This window comes from Vanrija albida (assembly GCF_041260175.1).
Source record: "Vanrija albida strain AlHP1 chromosome Unknown contig_3, whole genome shotgun sequence".
Taxonomy (NCBI): domain Eukaryota; kingdom Fungi; phylum Basidiomycota; class Tremellomycetes; order Trichosporonales; family Trichosporonaceae; genus Vanrija; species Vanrija albida.
In genome coordinates this window covers 305,617-322,919 of record NW_027191422.1, presented here as the reverse complement: position 1 = coordinate 322,919, position 17,303 = coordinate 305,617, and the positions used below count along the sequence as shown (strand labels likewise).

Below are 17,303 nucleotides of genomic sequence, written 5' to 3'. Positions count from 1 at the left end.
CACGCATGTGAACCTGGCTGTTCTGCCCACTATCAAGCTCAGCGAATACGAGGCCACGAGGGCGTCCGTCTCGAGGCTGGGCCTGCTGGCCTCGACAGAAGGAACCAATCTCGCCGTGCCTCTCCCGAGAAGCACAAGTTACCGAGGTGGTCGCCATGTCGTGCACACTAGCTCTGCCCACTCCCGTCTTCTCAGCACCGCACCTGACGCGCCCGCACCATGATGGTTGGAGCCGCACCAGTGTGGTTGGACGGAGCAGCTCATGTGTGGTTGGAGCCTGGAGCCGCATCTCGCAACACGGCATACATTACCTCCGGCGGCACATTAGCATGCGGGACGAGGCCGACCAGATCGCCTGCTCGAAACGGCTGGCCACACAGGAGCGTTTCACGTCATGGCGCCCATTCCGTGAGCGTCATGATGAAACGGTTAGTTGCGGCGAGATGGCAGGTCGAGGGGTTACGTCACGGGGTGACTCGTCCTGCCACTCACGCAATGTCGGTCTGCGTCGTCGCTTCGATGCATTCCTTCCTGCGGGTGTCGCAAAGGCTAATGCATGGCCCCCATCCGCAGACTAATCCGCATCCATCCGCAGACAGACGGGGCAGCTCGCAGCCCATCCGCAGGCGAGGCCACAGGCGATCTCGACAGCCACCTCGAGGCGCAGACACAGGTGCCTACGCCCCGCCGCAGCAGTGCCTGTGATAGCAGTGCCTGTGATTCCGGGCACACCCAGCTGGTATCCCAGAGCCATCGCAGACGGTATCCCAGACGGTATCCGAGGCGAGCGCAATGTGATCTGCCAAGATATTCGGGACGTGCCAAGACAATCTCGAGCAGCGATGGAGCAGCGTTAATTACCTCGAACATGCCCACTCCATATCGGCATGTGCCTCCCGGGACCCGAGATCACATAAAGCCACTTGGTTGAGATTCGCTGCCTTCTTTGCTCGTCTGCTGCCATCTTGAAACCTGCAATGCCCCCGTCATCGAACCTTGAAACGAGGTACTTACCACACGCACCCTCATCGTCCTCGCGACACCCGTGTGGCACTTTGATCATTGACGACAGCGGGTGAGAGGTCAGGAATCGGCCATGAATCCTGGTCGTTTCTAGTAATCTGTCAGCTGGGGGCTGGCCGCTGGGCGCTGGGAAGCGACTTGGACGACCGACTTGGACTCGCATCAAGTTCGCATGGAGGCTCCGTCAGGATCCATCTTGCAAGGTATAAAGGCGGCCTTCTAAGCGTCGTCTCCCTCCCCATCTCGCAAGAGTCATCAACACCGACAATGAAGTTCACCGTCCTCACCACCGCCCTCGTCGCCGCCACCATGGTCGCCGCGGCCCCCAACCGCATGGACGACGGCATGGTCCTCGCCCGCGACGCCAGCCCCGTCCCTCCCCACATGGAGTTCGACATGGTCGCCCGTGAGGCCGCCCCCGCCCCCGCCCCGGCCACCATCGACGCCGACATGGCCGCTGTCGCTCGCGACGTCGAGGAGCGCGAGGCCCAGCCCGAGAAGCGCACCTGGTGGTGGTGGAAGCACAAGCACCACCACAACTACCACCGCCCCGGTGGTGTCGTCGTGGTTGGCGGCGGCGGCGGCTGGGGCAGCTGCTGGGGCTGGTGCTAAGCAACCGACGCAAAGCTACCCTCGTAAACGGACATTTCCCGTAACGGACAATTACCCAAGTACTACGGACACGTCCCTACGACAACAACTTAATAGTACGGTGGTAGCAGAGTCTGGTTGTATGCAGAAAGAAACGTTGGTAGGAGAGTTGGTCGTTAGCATTCGAGCGAGTGCCTCGGGGTGATTGGGGGTCCCGGGGGCGGGGTCGTGAGCATGCTGCAGCCAACGTCGAGGGCCACTTTCGCTTGTGTGGCAGTCGATGACGAGCTGGAATCCCGCGTTACGGCAACAGATAACGACATGGGACAATGTTGCAGTGTCAGTTGCCAGGGACGGTCAGCAGGGCGTGAGCGTGGCTGCGGGACCAGTGGGGCCGGGGGCCGGGATGCAGAGCCCGCCAACTGCTAGGAGCAGCAACCTTGCCCTCGTATGCTGGGCACCAGCATGCATGATGGCATGTACAATGGGTCGGCCGAAGCCGGTGATGTGGTTTGCGTGGGTGGGCAGTGCCGTCGTCGAGCAGCTAGCTCATGGCGACCCAGGCTCCATCTTGACGAGGCCGGCCTCCATCTTGATGCGCTTCGTCTCACGCCTCTCGCGGTCGCCGGGTGTCTCGCCGCCGTTGAGGAACAGCTCCTCGAGGAGGCGGTCAATGTCAGGTGTGACAGTGTACTGCTTGTGGATCTCGCCGAGGACATTGGCCGACTTGGCCTTGGCGTCGACATGCACGAGCTGCTGCAAGAAGGTGGCGTGGACACCAGCAGACACCTGCGAGGTCAGCCGTGCTCCAGCGCACTGCACTCACGTTCATCACAATGCCCTGGTCACCCTCGCCGAACACGAGCTTGACCTTGCCGCTCTTCATGACGACGAGCGTGCCTATCCTGCCCTCTGGGGGAGGGGCGGCAGCAGCCTCCTTCTTGCGTGCCTTGAGCGCAGCGGCAGTCGGCTTGACGTCAGGCTTCTCCTCTGTCATTGCGACGTCGCCAGTCGTGTCGATGGGACCGCGCTGGACGAGCTTGGGCATCTGGCTCGGGAACTGGAAGAGGAAGAGCTTGTCCTCGGGGTTATCGCCGCCCTCCTTCTCCACAAAGTCGCCCTCGAGGTCGTCCTCCTCTTCTTCCTCCTCCGACTCGGACAGATCGACGGCCTGGGCCTTGTTGAACTCGACCTCGGTCTCGGGTGTGGTCTCAGTCGTGCCAGAGACAAAGTTGCGGACGAGCCGGCCATCGGCGTCGCGGTCCTTCTGGACATCGGCCGGGAGCATGCGGTCGCCGTCGCGGACGAGCGGCGCCGGCACACCGGCATTCGGGTCAGGCAGTGCAGCGTGGGATGCCGACGGCGACAACGGCTCGGCCTTGACGCGCACACCACCCATATCCTCATCCTCGTCTGCACGCGCCAGCGAGACAGCAGTCTCGGTACGGCGCCGCCTCTCAGCCTTGCGCGCCTTCTTGACTTCCTTCAGGCGCGCAAGCTTCTCCTCCTTGAGCTTGGCCTTGCCGCCGTCCAAGTCTCGGTCACGGAAGAGCGACGTCGGGGCGCTCTCGCTGAGGGCAGAGACAGCGTCAATGTCGATGACGCCGGGGCGTGATCCGTCCTCGTTGTCCGAGTACACCTCGACGCTGGTCACGTCGCCCATGTGGCGAGCCGGTGGTGGGGGCGCGACGACCGCGCGGCGGACCGCACCAGGGCGTGTGCCGCCAAAAGGACCGGCGGCGATCGTCTGAGACGCCACCTGCTGAGGCCGGCCTCCACGTCCTGGGCCCGCACCTCGTCCACGACCACGCGGCGCGCCCCGCCCCCTCGTCGACGGCGCTGGTGCTGGCTCGGCCTTAACTTCCGGCTCCCTGCACTGTCAGCAGAGCCCAGCCAACAGCAACTCACTGAACCGCTCGCCTGATTGGCATCTTGGGCTTGAACTTCATCTTTGCTGGGCCTGGGCCTGACGCAGGTTCTCCGCCGCTCAGTGCCGGCGTGTTGGCGCCGCTGTTCGGGCCGCTGGGCGTCGCCGAGCGCGACGAAGTGCTGGGTCCTGCAGCCGCAGCGACGGCGACAGGGCGAGGGGCGGGAGGGGCAGCGGGTGCTGGAACCGAGTCGATCTGCATGGCGTCCGAGTCGGCGGCTGCGGCCGCCCTCGACACGGTGCGGGCGCGAGGAGCTGGGGCTGCCGAAGTTGAGGGTCCGGCAGCGACGTCGGCCTCGGCCTCGGCCGCTGCAACGAGCGCGGGCTTTTGCCTGCGCGGTCCGGGGTGCGCGGGGAGTCGAGGCTTGATGTCCCGTCCCGACATTGTTTCAAGGGTTTGGGGTGGTAAGGAGGTGATGGATGCGAGCTCGTCGTCGCGACGTATTGTCGTTCAAAATATCTCGACACCGATGATTCACTGATCTGAGCGAGAAGGGGCGACCGTGAGAATCTTGGGCACGTGGCCGCCATGCGAATTTGATTCCGCTAATGCTGTGGGCAGTTCATTTGAACCCAATGCAATGAAGTTGAGGCAACTTCAAATGGGCTTGTCTATCGACTTCGACGAGACAACCTCCCCCCTCCGTATGGAAAGACGGGTTGGAAGCTGACAACAAGCATGCCGATGAGCTCGACCAGTCTCGCCAACAGTTGGGCCACCTCCTCGTGCGGAGGGTTCGGACTTGTTCGCATTCAGAGGGGGGACGTAGCTTACTCCACTCACTCCTTGACCCGTTCTGAGAACAGCAGCGTCGCGCCCACGTCGTTCTGTCGACACCCAATGAACCTCATGGTCACATCTCGCGGTGCAGACCAACTCTGCTCCAGCACTGCCCCGAAACATGTCGGATGTACAGCCGAAAGCGCCTACGACAAGTGCCAGGTTGGCGACTTCTGCTGCCAAGTTGGCGACCTCTGCTGGCTGTTCAGGCACGAGATTGCACAAGTCCAGTTGGAACCAAGGTGAGACAAGCGTGCGGCTTGCCACTTGACATCAGCGAGGGAGGTATTTTAAGCTCTCCAGCGGCTAGCGAGTCGCACTTGCTCGAGACTACAGTCGGCGTCTGCCAACTGCGGCCGTTCCACGCGCCGCGGCCGCTGGGCGGAGTGATGGTGGGCCGCGAGCCTGGTTGGAAGGCACTGCACCAAGAATAGGCACTGCGGCGCTCGCCTGCTCCGACATGTCGCAATGACGTCGCGGATCGTGCAACCACGCGGTCTACACTGCTCGCTACGATAAAGACCCCAACGAACCCGAAGCCTATATAGCTAGCTCAGCCTGCTGCCCATCGACGCACCGCCCCTGTGTCTGCCATCTCCGGGTGACGACTTTGAAGGTGGGCCAGAGCTCCAGCCTGCCGACTGCTGACGCCGCAGAATGCTGCTTAGCCCCCTGGTTGTCGCGGCTCTCGCAGCCCCGGCACTCGCAAGATCCCCGTTCGGCAGGGTACACCCGCTCCGGGCGTACGAGCCTGAAGGGCTTGCAGCGCGTGCTGCTCAGCGTGACGCGCAGGCTGAGGCACTCGCCCGCCGCGCCGCCCCCACGAACAGCACCACCAAATACCGGTACAGGACGGCCGAGACCGAGCGTAAGTGGTCACCTTTGCCTCATTGCTCACGCCTGCAGCCTTCCTGGTGACCTCCCTCCCTGAAGTCACATGGAACTTTGGCGAGCTGTACTCTGGCTCGGTGGCCGTCGACGCCAACAACAAGACCGAGGGGAGCCTCTTCTTCTTCTTCTCACCCAAGGCCGGCGACCCGGTTGACGAGGTGACCATCTGGCTGAATGGCGGCCCCGGATGCTCGAGTCTCGAGGGCTTCATCCAGGAGAATGGGCCGATCATCTGGGAGCCAGGAACTATCGCGCCAGTCCCGAACCCGTACTCGTGGAACAACTTGACCAACGTGCTGTGGTGAGTGTCGGCGTGGTCGGCAGGACGGTGCTCACGCTCGCAGGGTGGACCAGCCGATCGGCACCGGATTCTCTGCGGGCACGCCGTACGCCACGTCCCAGGAGGAGATCGCTGCTGCCTTCGCCAAGTTCTTCAAGAACTGGCAGGACATCTTCGGCATCAAGAACTACAAGATCTACGTCACGGGCGAGAGCTATGCCGGAAGATATGTGCCCTACATCTCGGCCGAGTTCATCAACCAGAACAACACGGCCAACTTCAACCTCAGTGGTGAGTAGAGGTGGGGAGGTGGCCGGGGGCGCGTGCCCCCAGACCCAGAGCGGCGTCCCTGCACTTGCCCGCTAACATGCCCAGGCGCCCTCATGTACGACCCCGTGATCGGCGACATGGGCTACGTCCAGACTCAGCCCCCGACCGTCGGGCACGTCGAGGCCAACCTCAACCTCTGGGGATTCAACGACACGTTCATGGAGTCGCTCCGGGCGGCCCACAAGAGTTGCGGCTACCAGGACTACTTGGACAAGTACCTCGTGTGGCCGGCCTCGGGCGTCCAGCCACCACCTCCCAGAGTCCAACGAGGTTGCGACCTCAACTCGCTGGTCTACACCGAGGTGTTCAGTATCAACCCGTGCTTCAACCCGTACTACATTGTGAGTGACAGGGGAATGCCGCGCTGACCCGCCAGAGCGAGTCGTGCCCTATCCCCTACGACATCCTGGGTTTCCCCGGCGTGTTCTCGTACAGCCCACCCGGGCACCCGCCGTACTTCACCCGACCCGATGTCGTCAAGGCGATCCACGCGCCGACGAGCTTCAAGTGGAAGGAGTGCTCCGATGGCAACGTGTTCGTCGGCGGTCGAGACAAGAGCGCCCTCTCAATCCAGAAAGTCCTCCCGCAGGTGATTGAGAAGACGAACCGCGTCCTCATCTCCAACGGCGACTTTGACTTTGTGGTGCTTACGAACGGCACGCTCCTCGAGATCCAGAACATGACGTGGCACGGGCAGCTCGGGTTCCAGTCGCCGCCGTACGAGCCGTGGATCGTCAACACGTCGGATATCCGCTACGTCGAGCAGTACGAGGCCTCGGGGCTCGAGGGCCTCAACGGCCCGCGCGGCCAGCAGGGCTACTACCACTACGAGCGCGGGCTGATGTGGGTGCAGACGTTCCAGGCGGGACACATGCAGCCCGAGTTCCAGCCGCGCGCAGGATATCGCCACCTGCAGTGGCTCCTGGGGCGTGTGGAGCAGATTTAGGCGGCGCACGGTGGCTCGATAGAATCGCGGAGTGTGCATGTATAGTCTTGACTGTGTCTCTTGGCCAGCCTGATGTCGTCGGCGCGTCGGGCTGCTCACCCCCTTGTGCAAGCCTCGGTTGTACAGCCACGCATCGGTCACCTTGGACCGCCCATCTGACCGAGCCGCACGGCATCTCGGCCCAGACGGCGAGGACTCTGCCGCCAGGCACGCAGTCGGACGACCGTTGCTGTTTTCGAACAGCTCTATCGAGTCATATTGATGGCACCATGAGCCACACCGCGACGCCAAAGTGTCGTCTCGAGGCGAGGTTCGAAATCTATTTTCGAATGCGGGGGCACAGAAACCCCGCCTGCAGACTGGTCCGCGTTGACGACGACGAGGATGGGACGAGTGCTGACTGAAACCGACTGGGCCGCCACATGCCGCTCAATCTCCTCTCCTCCCTGGCGAGGTCGGTTGCCCCGCGGCCGGTCAACACCGATAGCCGAGACGTGTTCGTGGGGCCAACTCCACGAGTTGCTTGGCATCTCTTTCACCATCGCGCATCAGCTGCTGGACTGTATAAATACACACGCGTGCATCCCTCCATCTCACAACCCACACCTGCACTGCACAATGCCACACGACATCACCCCCCGCCGCCTCGCGGCCGAGGCCAAGGCGAGCGCCGGGAACGGCGCCAAGGTCGACGCGCCCGTGTACCCCGTGGTCATCAACCCAACGCCCAAGGTGCACCCGCCTGTGGGAGAGGCAGGGGCTGAGGGGAAGACGCGACTGGCGTTCACGCCCGACGACAGGGCGCGCCTCGACGCCATCCTGCACGAGGCGGTCGACTCGCGCCAGGTCAACGCGCTCACCCTTGCCGTGTCCGACGCCGAGGGCGAGCTCTACTTCAAATGCGCGGGCGAGCGCGTGTTCGGGGAGCCGGAGAAGGGCGAGGTCGACGACCGCACGAGTGAGTCTATCGGGCTGGGCCCGACGGCTTGCCGAGGATAACGCTGATGCGTGCCCCCTCGACCGAACCTCACCCGGCTGACCGAACCGTCACCGAACCCTCACCGACGGTATCGCGCCATCGACACCTGCACCCCTGGCTTCACTCCCACACCAGTGTTCCAGCTCTTCTCGTGCACCAAGCTCGTGACGTCGGTCGCGTGTCTGCAGCTGTGCGACCGTGGCGTCCTTTCGCTCGACAACCCGGCCGTCATTGACCACTACCTTCCCGAGGTCGCCTGCCAGCCCGTGCTGCGTGGCTATGCCTCGGATGCACCGGGATCAGAGATCCTCGAGCCGCGCACCGTGCCCATGACCCTGCGTCACCTCCTAAGCCACTCCTCAGGGCTGGCGTACGGCCTCTTCTCGCCCGTGCTCGAGCGGTGGATGAATGAGCGCGACCGATACTCGCGGCACTTCTTCGACGACGATGACGGCGGCGTCAGCGGGCACATTGGAGTGCCGCTCGTCTCCAACCCCGGCGAGCGGTTCGTGTACGGCATCGGCATCGACTGGGCCGGCATCATGGTCGAGCGCGCGTCCGGCCTCACGCTCGAGGAGTATTTCCAGCAGAACATCTTCACCCCGCTCGGGCTGCACGACCTCGTGTGGTTCACCAACGACGACGTGCGCTCGCGTCTGCAGCAGGCGTGCGGGCGGGTCGGGGGCGAGCTTGTGCACTCGAACGGCATCCGCGCGCTTGTTGAGCGCGAGAAGGGAATCAAGCAGCTCGCCGGCGGCGGGGGGCTGATCGGCACAGCCAAGGACTACCTCACCTTCCTGCGCGCCATCCTCCGCTCGGCGCAGCCCGGCGGCCTGCTCACGCCCGAGTCGTACGCCGAGCTGTTTGCCAACTCGCTCCCGCCACGCGACCAAACAACAGGATACGCGGACCTCGCAAGCGTCGTCTACACCCAGCCGTACTCGGACGACAACATGTGCGCGAACGGCGGGCAGGGGCTCGCGCACTCGGTCGGTCTGACGATCAACACGGTGGACTCGGTGCACGGCCGCAAGGCCGGTAGCGGGACGTGGGGCGGCGCGTGCAAGACCGACTACTGGATCGACCCGGCTACGGGCATCATCGGCATGTGCTTTGCGCAGATCTTTGCCCCAGCGCCCGAGCCGCCGGCCACCGAGCCGTTCAACGTGGCGCACGAGAAGTTTGAGCGGGCAGTGTACGATGCGATTGAGGCGAAGTAGGCTAGACATGATATGTTGTTGATCTTGTGCTTGTGGTGGGTGGGGGGAGGGGTGGGTTAGTAATGTCAGCCAGGGATGGAGACGGCCTCGGACATGCTCACCGAGATGCTTACTCGCGAGGTGATAGGCTTACGTGGTGCTGTTGCGTTCTTACATCAACAGCATTGTGTCAAGAGTTGGGGCACTGAACTTTGCCAGAACTGCTCCTGGCTTCATAAGGTGGAGCCCACGATCGGCTTCGGCTCGACGAGGACGCGCCCGACGGAAACGTCGGGCGTGAACGCAGACGGTGATCGCGCTGGAGTGGCAGATTTGACATCGGTGGTGCCATCGAGAACCGTGTCAACTGTATGTGCGCCTCGTCCGTCCGTGCCTCTTTGATATCTGGCTTCTGGAAGCAAGTTGAGTGCGTCGCGGGGAGTAACGGGGGTTGGAGTACATGAGATAAGCGTGCCACGGCGAACGACTCGAATGGGGAGACACGAGGAGTCCCAGCAGCCAAGACTGTGGTTGCTGCCTCCATGTATCCTGGTGAAGAGCGTCAGACAGGGCCATCATTGTAGGCGTAATGGCAAGCCAGGCCAGGTTTTCCCAGGCCCTCGCCATGCTGTGGTTGGCGGTATCAACCTCCGGCCCCACCCATCGGACCTTTGGCGCCGGCCGAACACCATCCCCAGCAGCCGATCGGCACCCTCGGCGACGAGCACGGCCGTACATACAGGTTACGCACAGGCTATGTCGCCTGCCCAGCCCCTCGCATGCCCAATCAGACCCGCACGCAGACGCCAAGACTCGGACATGGCCGCGGATGTCGGGCGCTGGCCGAAAGTGGCGGAGGTGGCGGAAGCGGATCCGGGAGGCGATAGCGATAATCACGCCACCAAAGTGGAGGATCACAACATGTCCCAGCCAACTCAAATACGCTATCGGCAGCGGTCCTCTTTAGCAGAGTAGCGTCAGTTGACGGGGCGGACGGCCTCACGCCAGCTCCACGCGGCATGGCGTGACCCCCGCCTCCGGGGCTCGGGGTTGGCGCTGTCCATATGGCCGTGCCAATCCAGGCCCGAGCACGAGCTGTCAGCTGTCTCCGGCCTTGATGCCGCCGTCCCGACGAGCAGTTAAAGTCTAGAGAAGGGGAGAAGCAGCCCCCAAGCGCCCACTCACATGCCTGACGTCAAGGAGAAGCCGCGCACCAGCGCCGACGACGTCGACCAGGTGCCTGTCCTCGCCGGCCCCGAGCGGCTGGGCACCCCCCAGCGCACGTGGAAGAGTTACGTCTGGTCGTGTACGTGTACCCCTCACCTCTCACCCCTCCCCACAACCTCCCACGGCCGCGCTGATGGCAGCCCTCGACGTGTCCAAGGAGGAGGCGCGGTTCCTCACAAAACTCGACATCACGCTCATCTCGTCCGCCGCCCTCGGCGTCATGATCCGCTACCTCGACCAAGTACGTCTCGCCCCTGGACGCAGCTAATCTGGCAGGTGAACATCAATAATGCCTTTAACGTAGGTAGTGGATTCTTGCGGGTGACGAGGGGGATGTTGTAGGCAACGATGGGGATTTCGTGGCGACGAGGGGGAGTTGACCTGACCTTCACAGTCAGGAATGAAAGAGGACCTCGAGCTGTACGGCAACGAGCTGAACTACGCGAATGCCTTTTGGTCCGCAGCGTGAGTGGCTATGAGAGTGCACATCTGACGCGCAGCTATGTCTTTGGGCAGATCCCGTCCAACCTGATCCTCACGCGCGTCAACGCGGCGTATTACATCGCGTTCCTTGAGCTCGGGTGGACAATCGCGACGTTCTGCACCGCGGCGATCAAGAACACGAACCACCTCTACGCCGTGCGCTTCATGTGAGTCCCCTGCCTGCCTGGGTACTTGCTAACGCCGCAGTGTCGGGCTGTTCGAGGCAGGCCACTTCCCCGCCGTGATGTACGTCTGCTCGTCGTACTACAAGCCGCACGAGCTCGCGCGCCGCAACACCCTCATCCAGATCTGTACGCAGGTCGGGCCGCTCTTCTCGGGCTTCCTCATGGCCGCCATCTACTCTGGGCTCAACAACCGCGCCGGCTTGCCCGGCTGGCGCTGGCTCTTCATCATCTGCGGCGTCATCTCCTTCCCGTGCGCCGTTTGGACGGCGGTCGCGATGCCCAAGCTGCCCTCGCGGGCCAAGGCTAACTGGATCTTCACGGAGCGCGAGATCGAGCTCGCGCGCGAGCGCATGCCGACCGAGACAAAGATCTACACCGGCCTGTTTAAGTGGAAGGATATCGTCCGCTGGCACAAGACGTGGCATGTGTGGCTGTGTACGTCGTGGCGGCGTCGGTGAGCTGATGGCCCCAGTCCCCCTGTTCTTTATCTTTTCCTGTCAGTTCGGTCAGGCAGGCGGCTCGAGTAAGTCAGGGGTGATGTGCAACGCTCACTCTAGTGATCTTCTGGGCGAAGAGCTACAACGTCAAGGGGCAGAAACCCGTCTTCTCCATTCAGCAGATCAACCTCATCCCCCTTGGCGTAGGTGCCACATTGTGAACACGCTGACATGTAGATGAACGTCATCGCCATCGTGCTGAGCCTCGCCGCGTCCTGGGTGTCGGACGGCCTGCCCGGCGCTCGCAGGTGGCCCATCATGGCCTTTACGGGCGTCATGGCCATCATCTTCTCGATCGCGCTGGCCGCCACGCCCGTGCACCCACCACAGAAGGCGCAGCGCTGGCTCCTGTACTGTGAGCCCCCTTCCTATCTTTCACACAAGCAAGCTGACCCGTTTCAGACCTCACACCCCTTGCCTCGTGCTCTGCCGGCGTGACCTGGACGGCGGTCAACGAGACGTCGCGCGGCGATCCCGAGAAGCGTGCCTACGTCTCGGCGACAATGAACGCCCTCGCATACATCTTCATTGCGTGGCTGCCGATCTTCACTTTCCCGACCTACGCCCAGCCGTACGTCTCCACTGGACTGTACATCACCGCCGGGTTCGGCCTCTGTTCCGTGGTCGTCTCGCTCGCGATCGCGTACTACGACGAGCGGGATCGGAAGCGGGCGGCGGGCGCGAAGGACACAGAAGGGCGCCAGGTGGTCGTGGACTCGGACAGCGAGTCCAAGTAGGCCTCGGTGTCTTGATAAGCTGGGCGCCGTATCTTGCTAGGACCATGTATGAAGGAGGGGGTTTGTGGGAGTACGATTGTGGCACAGAGGCGGGCTGACGTCACGGTGTATACACGCGGTGGATCAGTGGAGCAAATGCATTCATTCCTCGGGGCTATCAGCGATCGCTGGGTTCAATCTGCATCCGAGCGTATGATCAGCAGCACGCCTACTTATAGCGGGGATGTGTGGCATGTGACAGACACGGCCAACGGTCATCCTCCACCGCCGACGCGCGTTGCTCCGTCGCCGCCGAGAAGGATTTAAACACCGTCGCTGAGGAGCGCGCAATCGTTTCCCCAGATACTCGTCAAGATGAAGGCTCGCAGCACAGACCAACCCCATGACTATTGGATCGCAGTCGTCCTGTGGCTAGTCGTCTTAATCGTCTTCGTCGGCTGCCCAGTGTTCGTCTTCACAATGACGGCCCCTTTGGGTGCGCTCGTCCGCCTGCGTGTCAACCACCGCCCGGTGTCCGTCCGCCTCGCAGAGGAGACGGGGACAGCAGACGCCGACGCCGAAGCGTGGGTAGCCCGGCTCGGTCTCACTGACAAAAGCACGAGGACACCCACGACACTGTGGGGCATGCTCGCGGCGAGCAAGCGCCAGTACGGCTGGGACGGTGTCTTCGCCGGTAAGTCCCTGTCGCGGATGCCACTCACGCAGGCTGGCTCTGGATGCTGCTCACCGCCCTGGCGGCGTTCTTCACCTCCCGCGGGGCATTGCACGCTCTGGAGAAGATCAACTACCCCCGAGGCATGGACGCGCAGTCGACCGCGGCGATGGTCCTCACCTCGCTCCTCATCATCCCGCTGTGCGTGGTGACGACGCGCGAAATGGTCACCCCGTTCAACGAGTGGTCGGCGTACCAGCGCTCTCTGCACATCCAGCCCCTCCACAAGCTCCTGACGGCTGAGGAGCGCGCCAACCCGCTCCGGCTGTACAGTTGGGGGCTTGTCGCGGCCGTGGCCCTGCGTTCGAGCATCTACTTCGTCGTCCTCCCGCGGATCAAGCACGCTCTCCTCGGCGTGATACCCATTCTCTGGGTCGATATGCCGCACTGGTACGCGTTCTGGGGCTCCGCGTTCCTGTTCACCACCTGCCTCACCCCACTCGACGTGCTGGTCGCCAGGCTTGCCGCGCAGCGTTCTGACGAGTTGGGGACGTACAGCAACTCCGATGGGGGCATGAGGCTCATCGAAATCCGCTCCCCGCCGTACGCTGGCCTTGTGGACGCCGTGTCGTGTATCCTCCAAGAGGAAGGGTGGACGGCGTTCTTCCGCGGCTGGGTGTGGACTGGTCTGTTTGCCATGGCTGTCTCGACCGTCCTGATGCTGTAGACTTGTGGTGTGCGTTCCCCACTCCACCGCGATGTGACTCTCGGTATTCGTGGCGATTGTAATGGTCACGAGGCTGGGGCCGAGTCAGATCTCCCCCAGTTATGGGCAGCATGGCAGCTGCGAGCGTGGCTTGGTGGCGTGGTCACTAGTTGTTGGCTTGGCTCCTTCATTGGCCTGGCCAGGCCCGCAGCACCCCCTTGCCCGTACTCCTCGGATTCGCGCTGGAATGCTCGTGGCTTAAATGGTGAGGTGTGGGTGATTGACCTCGGAGTGGGTGATTGACCTCGCTAGTCTCGCTCACGGTCCCCGACCTCGGTGTGGTTGAGTGGCCGAGTCTCGGCAGCCCCCGCCAACGTCCACTCCGTCCACCCCCTCGGTCGATCATTCGGAGTCTCCACAACAACACGGGTCTGCGTGTGGTGCTGTCTCGGCCGTTGTCGCTCACTCCCCGCACTCCTTGGCCCAGCCCTGAGCCTCGTCCGCAGCGATCACACGACCGCATCGCAACCGTTCAATGCAGCTTGCCAACTGCAAAAGCATCCCTTGACTTCCGTGGACTCCAAACTGAGTGCACGCGGCGACAGCTCAGCAGGATAATCTTCAGGATAACGGCTGGTGCTTTCTTTGGGGACAATCCGGGGCCCTTTGCGCGGCCGAAGTGGGCAAGTTGGTGCAGACCGGTAACTTTTGTGGTTGTTTGAGCCGTTCATCGGTGGTTGAGCATTGTCAGTTGCCGGTCGGTTGGGTGGATGTTTGCATTGGGTCGTGCCAGGACATCCCGGACCGCGTGCACCTCGATGGCACGCGCACGCCCCCACAGGCGCATGCACGCCCGCACTGATAACGCGGTATCTTGTCATACGCCCCACCATGTGGTTTCTTGGCTTCGTCAGAAGGCATGAGTGATGAATCTGATAACAGAGCCAGTAGAGGATGGGTGGTTAGATTGTGGCCCCCGGCGCCCGTTGACATGAGAATGAAAACGACATTGCGATATCTATCTTAGATCAGCCCTTCCACAGCTGACTGCCCCAGATGCCCCACAACTGTCCCACCTCCGCTAACCCGTGGCCAATGCGTGAAAAGGCCGACAGATCGTGAGAGCAAGCCTGGCCTCAGGGAGCAGTGGCCGCGGGCGTTCAGTTCTCTCCTGCCTCCGGAATTCCCGCCCCTGTCTAGCTGCCGCTTGCCGCCTGGCGGCTGGAGTTTACCTGGAGTTTACCTGCGGGCCAAGGCACCAGGAGACTACAAACGAGTCGAGTGGAGGTTGCGCGCCTTGGCCCTGCTACTGGGCCAGCAAGATGTGCATAGTTGTTGACTAAGCCCAGGTGAGGTCGGTTTGGGCAGCAAGGGGCTGAGAGGTGGCGCAGCCTGCGTGGCCTGCGGGGATAGCCCTGCTGCGCTGCCGACCGTCGGCACGGCACATGGGACAAGCGTCGGCTTGAACGCGGCACGACCCGTTTCAGTGGCTCACCCGCACCACCACCCCGCTCTCCGTGGGGTCGTTGCGCGCGCATCGAGCACGACCGATCGAGGGCGAGGCGCGCCACGTCCTCTCCATGACTAGGGATAGCTGACTGACAAGCTTTGGGCACCGGATAAGCTGCTCATCTTAGGCTGTAGTAGCCGTTCGAGCAATCACCGAGAGGTTTATAAAGGACGGAGCACCGCGGGGGAGGCGCACCTGAAGCCCCACACCCCCACCCACACACCATGGCTTCTACTACTGGTATCCAGCCGCACGGCGACGACAAGGCGTCGCTCAAGGGCCGCCACGTCGAGAGCGTCGTCGACAACGAGAAGAGGCCGGCGAGCGACACGAGCGACGAGGAGATCTCGGAGGAGGACAACGTCCGTCTGAGACGGCGCATCGACTGGTTCATCATGCCCCTCCTCTGCCTCGTCTACGGGTTGCAGTATGTGAGTGGTTGAGCGGGTGCCCCCTCGCACCGGAGCACCATGCCACATCAAACACTGACCCCTCCGCACAGCTCGACAAGACGGGTCTCTCGTACGCCTCGATCATGGGTATCATCCCGGACACCAAGATGACGCTTGCCAACTATTCATGGCTCGGGACCATCTTCTGTGCGTAGCGTTGCGTCGCTCGACCCCTCTGCACCCGCCGGCAGCTAACCGAGCGCTCAGACTTTGGTTTCCTTGCCGGCGAGTACCCGCTCACCTACGCCCTGCAGCGCTGGCCCATCGCCAAGGTCACTGGCCTCACCATCATCATCTGGGGCGTCGTGCTCGGATGCATGGCCGCGTGCAAGGACTACAAGGGCCTCTTGGTTGTTAGGTTGTGAGTTTGGGCCGTTCGGACATTGTGGGGAGGCCAAGGTCCGGTTCGGTCACGACCGGCCCGGTCCGATGTCGGACATCGCCCGCCACGCGGCCAACGCGGCCAACAGGTGGCAGGAGGCGGCGGCCACCCGACTGCATCCAGACCATGCTCACACCCCCAGCTTCCTCGGCTTCTTCGAGAGCTCCATCACCCCCGCCCTCACCATCTTCACGGCGCAATGGTACCGCACCAGCGAGCACTCGTTCCGCACCGGTACGTGCAACTGTTCCCTCGTCGCCGCGCGGCCCCGCTGACGCCCCCAGGCATGTGGTACTCGACCCAGGCCGGCATCTCCATCTTTGGCGGTCTCGTGTCGTACGGCTTTGCCAAGGCGGGCTCGCAGCACAAGCTGAGCCTCGCGTCGTGGCGCGCCGTGCTGCTCCTCTTCGCCGCCATGACCGTCGCCACGGGCATCGCCTTCTTCTTCCTCATCCCCGACAACGTCGAGACGGCCTGGTTCCTCTCGGAGCGTGACCGCAAGCTCGCCAAGATCCGCACCAAGGAGAACCAGCTCGGCGTCGTCGACAAGACGTGGAAGTGGTACCAGGTCCGCGAGGCGCTCCTGGACCCTGCCGTCTGGCTCCTCTGCCTGGTTTCTCTCTGCCTCATGATCCCCTCGGGCGGCCTGCTCAACTTCTACGGCATCGTCGTCTCGCAGATGGGTTTTACTAGTGGGTCTGGAACATATGTGTTTTGCGGACCATGCTGACCTTGTCCAGGCCACCAGACGCTCCTCCTCTCCCTCGCTGGATCGTGGAACATCTTCTCGGTGCTCTTCTTCCCCTGGCTCGCCGGAAAGTACGGCTACCGCGCCCTCATCTCCATCATGCCATGCGGTATCGCGCTCGCTGGTTCCGCCATGGTCTGGGGCTGCAAGGGCAAGATTGCGCGTTTCGTCGGCTACAACCTGGGTCTCGGCTACGCTGCCACCTTCGCCCTGTCCATCTCGCTACTCACGTCCAACGTTGCCGGCAGGACCAAGAAGACGTTTGTCAACGGCATGTTCCTTATCGCCTTCTGCGCGGGTAACCTCATTGGCCCCCAGACGTTCCGTGAGAAGGACAAGCCCAAGTATGTTCCGGCCCTCACCTCGATCGTCGTGCTGTACGCCTTCAGCATGTTCCTCATGGTCGTCGTGCACTTCCTCTACAAGAACCGCAACAGCAAGCGTATGTGGGAGGAGGGCCACGAGCCTGTTGCCAACGACGTCGAGGACCTCACCGACAGGGAGAACCCCCACTTCCACTATGCCCTGTAGGCGGCCGTGTGTGGACCTTTGGGATATTGTAGTACTTACGCTGAACAATTTCAGAAGACCAAGCATGAAAGAAGTCTGACTGTGCTTGTGGTGAATGCGGCTGGGCGGACTTTTGATTAGATAATTGCCCTCGCCCTCGGTCAAGTCCGATTTGTTGACATTGCGCCATTCTTCGTCGCCGACGAGTTGGCAGCTAGCCAGGTGCGTGCATGACTCATCGCGACATGATTCGATACAAAAGCAATC

At 62.6% G+C, this 17,303-nt stretch overlaps 7 protein-coding genes across 7 annotated transcripts; 6 read left to right on the top strand and 1 right to left on the bottom strand.

Moving 5' to 3' along the window:
• Positions 1–1,290: 1,290 nt before the first annotated feature.
• On the top strand, positions 1,291–1,635 carry Q8F55_003421 (uncharacterized protein; the record flags this gene model as incomplete). Its single annotated transcript, XM_069351964.1, has 1 exon — positions 1,291–1,635. One exon carries the CDS (start codon positions 1,291–1,293, stop codon positions 1,633–1,635), a length of 345 nt encoding a protein of 114 aa, XP_069209382.1.
• Positions 1,636–2,163: 528 nt separating this feature from the next.
• On the bottom strand, positions 2,164–3,926 carry Q8F55_003420 (uncharacterized protein; the record flags this gene model as incomplete). Its single annotated transcript, XM_069351963.1, has 3 exons — positions 2,164–2,403; positions 2,441–3,485; positions 3,523–3,926. 3 exons carry the CDS (start codon positions 3,924–3,926, stop codon positions 2,164–2,166), a joined length of 1,689 nt encoding a protein of 562 aa, XP_069209381.1.
• Positions 3,927–4,979: 1,053 nt separating this feature from the next.
• Positions 4,980–6,769, top strand: Q8F55_003419 (uncharacterized protein; the record flags this gene model as incomplete). Its single annotated transcript, XM_069351962.1, has 5 exons — positions 4,980–5,190; positions 5,229–5,514; positions 5,558–5,784; positions 5,869–6,164; positions 6,200–6,769. 5 exons carry the CDS (start codon positions 4,980–4,982, stop codon positions 6,767–6,769), a joined length of 1,590 nt encoding a protein of 529 aa, XP_069209380.1.
• Positions 6,770–7,387: 618 nt separating this feature from the next.
• Q8F55_003418 (uncharacterized protein) lies at positions 7,388–8,968 on the top strand (the record flags this gene model as incomplete). The annotated part of the gene is made up of 2 exons (XM_069351961.1): positions 7,388–7,727; positions 7,884–8,968. The coding sequence occupies 2 exons, from the start codon at positions 7,388–7,390 to the stop codon at positions 8,966–8,968; spliced, it is 1,425 nt and encodes a 474-aa protein (XP_069209379.1).
• A 1,164-nt stretch (positions 8,969–10,132) lies between these two features.
• Positions 10,133–12,076, top strand: Q8F55_003417 (uncharacterized protein; the record flags this gene model as incomplete). Its single annotated transcript, XM_069351960.1, has 10 exons — positions 10,133–10,253; positions 10,315–10,415; positions 10,451–10,474; positions 10,569–10,630; positions 10,675–10,824; positions 10,865–11,277; positions 11,315–11,338; positions 11,400–11,482; positions 11,517–11,694; positions 11,742–12,076. The coding sequence occupies 10 exons, from the start codon at positions 10,133–10,135 to the stop codon at positions 12,074–12,076; spliced, it is 1,491 nt and encodes a 496-aa protein (XP_069209378.1).
• Positions 12,077–12,535: 459 nt separating this feature from the next.
• Q8F55_003416 (uncharacterized protein) lies at positions 12,536–13,455 on the top strand (the record flags this gene model as incomplete). Its single annotated transcript, XM_069351959.1, has 3 exons — positions 12,536–12,639; positions 12,673–12,749; positions 12,782–13,455. 3 exons carry the CDS (start codon positions 12,536–12,538, stop codon positions 13,453–13,455), a joined length of 855 nt encoding a protein of 284 aa, XP_069209377.1.
• Positions 13,456–15,168: 1,713 nt separating this feature from the next.
• On the top strand, positions 15,169–17,057 carry DAL5_2 (Allantoate permease; the record flags this gene model as incomplete). Its single annotated transcript, XM_069351958.1, has 6 exons — positions 15,169–15,375; positions 15,447–15,543; positions 15,604–15,757; positions 15,921–16,012; positions 16,063–16,470; positions 16,519–17,057. The coding sequence occupies 6 exons, from the start codon at positions 15,169–15,171 to the stop codon at positions 17,055–17,057; spliced, it is 1,497 nt and encodes a 498-aa protein (XP_069209376.1).
• Between the last annotated feature and the right edge of the window lie 246 nt (positions 17,058–17,303).